This window comes from Gossypium arboreum, chromosome 13, assembly GCF_025698485.1.
Source record: "Gossypium arboreum isolate Shixiya-1 chromosome 13, ASM2569848v2, whole genome shotgun sequence".
Taxonomy (NCBI): Eukaryota; Viridiplantae; Streptophyta; class Magnoliopsida; order Malvales; family Malvaceae; genus Gossypium; species Gossypium arboreum.
The window spans coordinates 84,669,815-84,679,502 of NC_069082.1; the positions used below are offsets into that span (position 1 = coordinate 84,669,815).

The following is a 9,688-nucleotide window of genomic DNA, read 5'->3' on the forward strand; positions in this document are numbered from 1 at the left end:
TAAAAATAATATAAATAAAAATTACTACAAAATAGTTTAAAATTTTGAATTTAATAGATTATAATTAACTTATAAAATTTAAATAATTTATACATATGTAGTCTTAATGAAAATGTCCAACATAAATGAACTCAAGATTCGCCGTGTTGTTAGCTTCATCGAGAGGTACGTATTAGGTTATCTATGAATACATCGTAAGGTTTGTGAAGAATAATGTGAAGTTATCGAGGTCAAGGTCAGCTATATATATAACACAATATTTTTGTATATTTTATGTTCATTATTTTTTTAAACAGCTATATTCGATGTAGTGATTTCTTTCATGATAGTGAAATAGTTGGCATATTATTATTATATATTCTTATGTAGTGATTTCTTTCAATTTAAATTAATATTATTTTAAATTAGTGTTTAATTATCCAAAAAAATTCAAAATATTATATTTTTACCTAATCAAATGAATTTCAAACATTATTTTAACAAAATTTGATAAATATTGATGTTTTTATCTTAAAAATATTTTATTAATATTACAATTTTTAAGTCAATAAATTATATTCAAAATATTTAATAATATTATCTGACATAGTAATTATTTTTAATTCATATTATAATTTCTACATAAATTTTATACTATTAATGCAATATATTAAATACATTTAATTTTATTAACCTTTATCAAATAAATTTTTTGGTGTATTTTTCAAATAATTTAAAATCAACGTAAAATCCCTATATATTTATTAAAGAATAATGCATTTAAAATATCTTATTTGATCATTTAAATGATTTTAAGTAAGAGAAATTCAGCTAATATGTTAAATCTTAAAATATTCAATTGTTTCTAATGTTATTTATCATTTATTTAATATAATTTTATTCAAACTCTTAAATAGGAGAACAAATGCACTTGAAACCATATTCTCCTATATTCCCAACAATACGAGATATCAACTGAATTAAGGCTTAATATTTAGAATATAACATTTTGAACTATAAAATTTATAAAATAGATTAAAGTTATTCATTATAAAATTTATACACAATTATAAAACAATTATAAAATATTATAAAAATTTTAAATAATAATTATTTTTAACAATTTTAAATAAATAAAATGTAAGATTTTAAACAAATTTAAAAGGGTTAGATAAATTCTGGAAATTTTAACTAAAAATTTACTTAAGGAAAAAATATAGTTGTGGTAAAGTAAATAATAATTATAAATATTAATTAATTATCATTAAGATAAATAAATATTTATCTTACTATTTAAAATTTTTATCATTATATTTTTAAAAATTATCACTATAATTTAATTTTAATTTTGTTTAAAATTTTAATTTTAATTTTAAAATCTATATAAATATATAAATTTATTTAAATAATACTAATTTATTTTTATTTTTAACGGAAAGAAACTAATTTTATATATTATATAAAATTATTCCTCTTTCATCATTGTTAATTTCTCAAAAAAAAAAACCCAATAAAAACATCAAATTTCTGTCGCCAAATCTTTCTAAAACATATTGAAAAAGAAAAAAAAAAGCTAGGCTAAGCATAAAATAAATAAATAAATAAATAAATAAATAAAAATAGTAGCTTTTGTGACTTTCTCCCACCTTACTGGCTCCATCTATATATAGAAAGCAGAGCATTACAAGCTTCACAATCCATACCCTTTCATCTTTATTTCTGAATTTGCTTCCTTTCCTTCTTCCATTATTTTTTCTCGTCAAAGTTCTCAACTTTTAAGTCTTTTTCAGGTAAATTTCTTTCTTGGGTTTTCCTTGCTTTCTCTTCCATGTACTGCTTCAGTGCTCTGGTTTTGAAGTTTTTGTTCCCCCACCCCCCCAATACTTTATTGTGTCTAAATGGTTATTGTCATTATTTTATGGCTTTTAATTTTTCTTGGTTTGTTTTAAATTTCATTTTCATTCGCCCTCTGCTTCACATTTTTGGATTCTCTACTTCCATTCTTTGAAGCTAAAGAATTTCATTTGTATTCTTTTAACATTTGTGTTCGGTTTTCCACTTCTACGCAGAATTTAGAATTTGAGAAAATTATATGATTTAATCGCAGCCGTGTATTGCTTTACCCCAAAATGAAAATATTTGCTTGTCAAGATGTGCTTTTTTTTTTCTTCCTTTTTGAACTTTGGAGGATTGCAGTGATTTGTTTGCTACACTTTTATTCTGAATTAGGACTTTTTTATTTATAATTATATGGTTTGCTAATATAAATTTCTTTATCCAGTTTGACTTTACTAGCTAAAGGAATACATATATGCCTTTCGCTGCTATATGAAAGCTTGAATTTTTGTATTCTTAAACTTTATCACTTGGATTTATTCACCAAAAAAAAAAAAAAAGACTTATCTTTATCTTTGGGGAGTATTACTTATTTATGGTTTCGTTAATATACTTATCCCCCGCCTCCCCAAACTTGAAGATTCTTTACTCTTTTAAAATTGTAAAGTTGTAGCATTTTCAACTTGTTGATTTCTTGCTTCAAGTTCTTAAGTTTCAAGCATATAAGTTGTAAGTAATGGAGTATATACAGGATGGGCAGTACTGACGGAACCAGCTATGGTGCTTACACCTATGATGCTCTGGAGAGGGAGCCTTACTGGCCATCTCAGAAACTCCGGATTTCCATCACTGGTGCCGGCGGGTTCATTGCTTCGCACATTGCTCGACGTCTGAAGAGTGAAGGCCATTACATCATTGCTTCTGACTGGAAGAAGAACGAGCACATGACAGAAGATATGTTTTGTAATGAATTCCACCTCGTTGATCTTCGAGTCATGGAGAATTGCTTGAAAGTTTCCAAAGGAGTGGACCATGTCTTCAACCTCGCTGCCGATATGGGTGGGATGGGTTTCATTCAGTCAAACCACTCTGTCATTATGTACAACAACACTATGATCAGTTTCAACATGCTTGAGGCTGCTAGGATTAGTGGAGTTAAGAGGTTTGTTGGGTTGGTGCATTATGTGTTTACCTTTTATTCATTGCAATAGTTGGTTTAAACTCGATATCTTGGTTTGTTTAGGTTTTTCTATGCCTCGAGTGCTTGTATCTACCCTGAATTTAAGCAGTTGGACACTAATGTGAGCCTGAAAGAATCCGATGCCTGGCCTGCTGAGGTTAGTGACTCGTGGTCATTAACAACTATCCGGTAACCTTATGCTTGATTGATCAGTATGATGTAATTACTGATTTTTCACTTTCTAAAATTTTGGTTTTAGCCTCAAGATGCTTATGGCTTGGAAAAGCTTGCAACCGAGGAGTTGTGCAAGCACTACACCAAAGATTTTGGAATCGAGTGTCGTATTGGAAGGTTTCACAACATTTATGGTCCTTTTGGAACATGGAAAGGTAAATTCATTACTTTTTGTTAGTGCTTATGTATTTTGTTGCTTACGGGACATGCTAAATTCGTCTATCCATTTTATAGGTGGAAGGGAGAAGGCTCCAGCTGCCTTTTGCAGGAAAGCTATTACTTCCATTGACAAGTTTGAGATGTGGGGAGACGGTCTTCAGACCCGATCTTTCACCTTCATTGATGAATGTGTCGAAGGTGTACTTAGGTAAAATTTAGCATTCTTTTTTTATCACCTCCAGCCAAAACTCATACTTTAGGCAACAATTTTAAGGGAAAGCTCAAAGGAACATGCCATGAATGTTTCGGTTTTAATAAATGTTTGGTCTGCATGGATTGGCTTATACTAAAACTAAGAAAGGAATATGTCATTTGTATGATGTGTTTCTAGCCACAATTTTCTAATGTTTATAGCGTGGGATGTTTTAGCTGAAAAACTGATGGATTTTGGCTCGATTCTATTTTTGATAGTGGAAAGAAGCTTCTTAGTGATTAACCTTCTTTAAATTAATGTCTTCAGATTGACAAAGTCAGATTTCCGCGAACCTGTGAACATTGGAAGTGATGAGATGGTCAGCATGAATGAGATGGCAGAGATTGTTCTTAGCTTTGAGGATAAAAATCTTCCAATCCATCATATTCCTGGCCCAGAGGGTGTCCGTGGTCGTAATTCAGACAATACGTTGATCAAAGAAAAACTTGGTTGGGCTCCTACAATGAGGTTGAAGGTAACTGAATTCCGTTATTGCTCACGATTATCATGACTTGAGCAAACGTTGTGGTTCACTTATGGCGAATATTTATTATACTCTGCTTTGTAGGATGGGCTGAGAATTACTTACTTCTGGATCAAGGAACAAATTGAGAAAGAGAAGGCTCAAGGCATAGACCTATCTGTCTATGGGTCATCCAAGGTCGTCGGAACTCAAGCACCAGTCCAGCTGGGCTCACTTCGTGCAGCCGATGGCAAAGAATGAAGAAGTAAAGGTCGTGTAGTTGCTTTAAAGCCAAGTTTTGTTGGCAGATGGGGGAAATGCATCAACCAGTTTCAGGTTTTGTATTTAATTTTGGTATTGTAGTGTGTGTACTGTTGTTTAAAGGGGGTTGTATTCGAAGTTAGCTTTCCATGATAAGCTGCTGTTGTAAGATGATATGCAAGGCTTAAATAAATGCCATTTCGATTCCTAATGTCTTCTCACCTTCGTATGAACCGATGGGTATATACCAAACTGATCTGTTGTTATCTAAATGCCAGTGCATGTTGCTTTTCCTTTTGTTCATACCAACTGATGGATTATTCATTGGTGGTCCCTTGAATGGTTCCTGCTATGGGGTATTGTAATTCATAGAATTTGTTACCAAACCATCACCTTCATGTGAGGATATTCTCTCATAATATTCTGAATCATCATTCTTTTTCATTTTACTCAAAACTTTTATTGAAGTTTTTGTGTTAAATGAAGAATTGCAACAAAAAATGCACCAAGAATATGAATTCACAAAATAGCAAAGTAATGGAAGATGGAATCACTCTCAATGGACTAATGTAGGCTCCAAATCATCTAAGCTATTAAAAAATGGGTAAAAATTGAAAACAATTCATATAAAATTATCTAAAAATTCTAATCCTTATAATTTGGAACTGTCCTGCACCTTTCAAAATTGCTTCTACCAAATAAAAACATTATCTACTTCCCTTTGTACATTAAATATCATGTGTTTGCTACCTACCATTTAATAAAAAATCCTCAATTTACCAACCTGTTAAATTACTTTACATCTTAAAAGAGAAAAAAACCAAACCAACACTCATTCAAGTAGGCGTAAGATAGGGCATCCTGGCAACTTTTTCAACCTTTTGGGGTCAAATCTGGGGCTGGTATTTATTGTCAATGATTTGAAAACCTCTTTTAATTCTAGATGGTGACCTTGATAGCTCCATTAAACCATCAGAATCTGTGGCTCAAATCTTGCCGAGGATTATACCAGACGTGGCTATATTGAAAAAGCTCAACTCCACAACAAAAACTGAACCCTAGGCTATCTCGTTTATGTGGTAACATTGCCTTTTTTTTTCAGAAAATGATAGAGCATTGAGCAATTGGCTTGATCTGAGCCCCACCATTTGTGGAGGCGCAAACATCAAACCACCATGTGCTGTTCCTTTCAATACTCCTTTTTGCCTCTTATTATCTAGCTTAACAAAAACAAACTGAAAGTTGATTCAAATTTGTGTTTTCCACTTTTAAAATTATAGTATCATCATTGCTATTGATGAGTAGTGATGCCAATCTGTGTTTTTCACCAGTTATCACCTGTACACCTTTTGACACTTAATCAAGACCATGGTAAATCCGAAATAGCCATGAAATCATTATTTATACTGCTGTAATGTGATTTAGCCGTGAAGGTAAAGCTAGTTTGTGAATCAAAGACGCAACATAGACCTCATCATCAGGTATACATACAATATATTTAAGCATATAATTATAAACATAAGAATCCCAGTGGGGAGGAGCAAATGCCGGATAAATATGAACAGCCTCCATCACCCGAAGAACTGGATCCATTGTTAAATCACTCCCTTAATCATCAAGGTCACAATAGATGGGATTATCTTCAAGCTTTTCTGCAAACTTCTTGAGGACGTCTTTCATGTATTCCCTGAATTCATTGTCCGCTTTCACAACACTCTTCTCATTTTCTACTTCAGAAAAGACTGCATCGTAGAGAAGAATCACAGCGTCATTAGATTCTGATGGTGGCAAGCCGAAATTCTTTCCAAGTTTCTCGAAGAAACTCCTGATTAGCTCTGTTGTCTTCTGCAGCCCATCTTTTCCGCTCTTTGTTTCCTGCAAAACTCTCTCTACAACATTGTCGAATTGCTTCTCGTCTGCCAAGAGCTGCAATTTGTAAACTTAGACATCAGAATTCACCCTTGTGTTCGACAACTTGATAATTCCTAACAATAATTACCTATCAATTCTCCTACTAAACGGGATCAATTATATTAATCATTCACATTCTAAGGTTTCCAAAATTATAACCAAGTTTTTCCACTCTTATGTTATTTGGACTCGAGTGTAAGTGCTGAATACAAGTATGTTCAATTTTCTTCCCACTTTATGAAAAACCTCTTCTTCTTTTTTACCCAATTGGAAATGATAAAAAATGTTGAAGTAGTAATTACATGAAGAATTTCAAAAAAGTATATGCTCTTCAATCTCTGTATTATTACAAATATAACAAAGAAAAGATCGAGTTCATGATCTACCTTTCTTAGCTTAGAACCATTGACAACCTTGACATTATGTATGATAACAACATGGTTTTCAGACAATGCATCAGCTGTTTCCTGCAGAATTGGCTGAAGTAATTCAGCAAATTGTGCTTGGCCCAGTTCTTCTTCCCCCTCGTCCCCATGCTTTTTTAATATGTCATTTAGCAGAGGAAATTCTGTCCAAACAACATTCGAAACGAACACAAAGATTAGAATTTTATGACATCAATGAATGACGATTGATAACATATCTTTAAACACTGGATTAGAAAATGCAATTGTAATGCTGAACAGAATAAGATTCTTGCTTTGGAGTTTAACATAAAATGTTAACTTCGTACTTGAAAATCTCCTTGAATCACACTATCTGTTACAGCATGGAAACTGACAAACCCACAGGAAAACCGCTAATTAGTACTTGTTTTACAAGCTATTTGACTAAAGGCATCTCTCATGCGCTACTACTGCCAGTTGGTCCGGCTGCTCTAGAATGAATGCGTGCTTTCTCACTGATTTACACAGCAAGTTGCAATCATTCATCATTCATTCGAGTTAGGATCATGGTTTTTATCAGGGTTTTGCTAAGGCTAATCAATCGGGCAAAAGTAAAGGGAAACATCAAACATTCATAAGCCATTCACGCAAGATTCATTAAGGGGCTTTCTAAAGAGATTGATAATGGGGAAGGTGCTTGCTTGCCATGGATTTACATAATGATATGCTATCATTAATCATACATTCCAGTTAGAATGCAGATTTTCTATAGTGTATTGGTGCTACCATAGCAAAGTGAAATACCACAACACACCCATGCAAGAACATTAAGAGAACTCAATAACGGTAATTTGACACAATGTGATACGTAATATACAATAGACTGACAACTCCAACATTATAAAGGAAATGATTGAATCTAATCTAAGCTTTTGATTATTGAATGAAGTCAAGAATTAATATTCTAAATACTTATTATCTCCCAATAGACATAAATAAGATTCCAATACTAGGAGAGTCACCCACCGAAACGGGACATGCACTTCTTATTTAATTTTTTGCCTAATTGCAAAGGCAATAACATCTCAGAAAGGAAAGAAAGAGAAGGACAGCAAGAGACTTTCATGTCTGAACTTTTAGTCATAATGATGATGCCAGACAGAACCCATGCGCTTGAACCAAGTTAAATCAATGAACATTAAGCTCCATTTTTTTTTTTTTTTTTTTGCATAAACACTTCAAAATGTGTAAGTAATCCTTTTCTCATAGCAATTGTCATTATGTTGTTCAATTTATGGTTAAAAAGTGATGGGTAATGGGCACAAGTGGACACAGGGAAGAGATCACAGACCTCATTTGATCCATAAATGACTCTTGTATACATGAACTGAGTTAAATCCATGAATACGATGTTCGAGTTTTTGCTGCATGAAAACTTCATAACGTGTAAGAAGTCCAATTCCCACGTAGCATCTCATTCTGGTGGTGAACTTACGGTGTCAAACATTCCATCTAAAATGACGGATGATGCGGTCGGACACAAGAGGGTGCAAGGAAGTGATCAAAGAAAGACCTTATTGATCTATAAATGAGTTTCACCATGTGCATTCAATAGGATCACCATATCAAAAGTTGAAAAGACAAATTGATACATCAAAACAACATAAGAAAAAATGATTTGGAAATGGGAAGAGGAACCTGAAAAAGGAGGGATCCCCATTTCAACACCCATATGAACAAGTGCATTTCTCAGCTCATTCTTGCAAATCTTCCCTTTATCTTCTATATCCATATCAGTAAACAAATTCTCTGCTAACATAGCATAATCATCTTCATCCTCCAAAAACATCTTCAAAGTATTCCCATCCAGTATTGACACCACTAATGGATCATCTAAGCAAATCAACCAAAAAAAAGGAATAATTTAAATCAAAATAACCCAGATAAAAAAATCAATAAAAAGTTTAAGGTTCGTTTTTTTTTTTAAATCTTAACTATTAAGTAATCAAAATTGACTTAATCCTCCTTTACCTTTCAACTCATCAGCAATGGCAGAGATGTAATCAGAGAGAAACTTGGATGCTTTATCTTTTTCGAGCTCTGTTTGCCGGAAAGTGACGTCAGCATGATCACCAGGTCCCGCGATGACACGAGAAAGAGCGGAAGCCTTAAGGTTTTGAGGCAATGAGAGGCCAAAGAGAGAGGTGGAGGCTTTGGAGTCGGCGATTTCAAGGAGTTGAGCTCCACTGACGGAGCCGTTAAGTTCAGGTAAAGAGGGATTGAATGATCGGAGATGGGTTCCGTCAAGCACCGTTAAGCCTGATTCAGACATTGTAAGACAGAAGGAGACTTTGGGAGAGTTTTAGTTTCGGACAAGGTTTTGTGTGTGTGTTTTTCTTTGATGGAAAGGTTTTTCCCTTTTTGTTTTTATAGTTTGAGTTTGGGATTATGGTTTAGGACTTGTACTTTGCCAAAAATATCAGCAATGCCCTCTTTTATTATTCAATTTATTGGATTTTATTATTCATTTTTATTGAAAATAAAATCATAAAAGAATCATTGACACAAAAAAAGAAAAAAATCATAAAGCAAATATAATAGTGATAGTGGACATGTTGATGTATTTATTTTCAATCTTATTTATTGTAATTTACAAAGGAAGAAAAGGGTAAAAAAGTAAGGGGAGGCTTCCAAAGTCAATGGGTTTACGCGGTTTTAGGCATTGATTTTTCTTATGAGCGTTAAAATTTTATTGGACCCATGTTGGTATAAAGTCCAATCTTTTAGGTCTCCAATCAATTACCCTAAAATTAATAAACCAATCTATGGATTTTACTCCAGCAAAATTCGAAAAATGGAAAAAGAAATTTAACATTTTTAATTAGTAGAATTCATTTATTCGAGTTATTTTATTTTTTCAAATTAATTCAAATACATAATTTGAGTTTTGAGTTCTGGTCGAGTTGAATTTTATAATTTAAATAACCCGAATAACAAATTGGTGTAGATACCCTCTAATACCTTTC

At 32.6% G+C, this 9,688-nt stretch overlaps 2 protein-coding genes across 2 annotated transcripts; one reads left to right on the top strand and one right to left on the bottom strand.

Moving 5' to 3' along the window:
- The first annotated feature begins 1,620 nt into the window (after positions 1-1,620).
- Positions 1,621-4,576, top strand: LOC108464468 (GDP-mannose 3,5-epimerase 2). Its single transcript, XM_017764784.2, has 7 exons — positions 1,621-1,769; positions 2,567-2,977; positions 3,059-3,152; positions 3,255-3,384; positions 3,464-3,596; positions 3,909-4,116; positions 4,210-4,576. The coding sequence occupies exons 2-7, from the start codon at positions 2,568-2,570 to the stop codon at positions 4,363-4,365; spliced, it is 1,131 nt and encodes a 376-aa protein (XP_017620273.1). The 5' UTR covers positions 1,621-1,769; position 2,567; the 3' UTR covers positions 4,366-4,576.
- A 1,161-nt stretch (positions 4,577-5,737) lies between these two features.
- On the bottom strand, positions 5,738-9,129 carry LOC108461588 (uncharacterized). The gene is made up of 4 exons (XM_017761473.2): positions 8,694-9,129; positions 8,361-8,555; positions 6,663-6,844; positions 5,738-6,291 (listed from the first exon to the last, which is right to left on the bottom strand). The coding sequence occupies exons 1-4, from the start codon at positions 8,992-8,994 to the stop codon at positions 5,974-5,976; spliced, it is 996 nt and encodes a 331-aa protein (XP_017616962.1). The 5' UTR covers positions 8,995-9,129; the 3' UTR covers positions 5,738-5,973.
- Between the last annotated feature and the right edge of the window lie 559 nt (positions 9,130-9,688).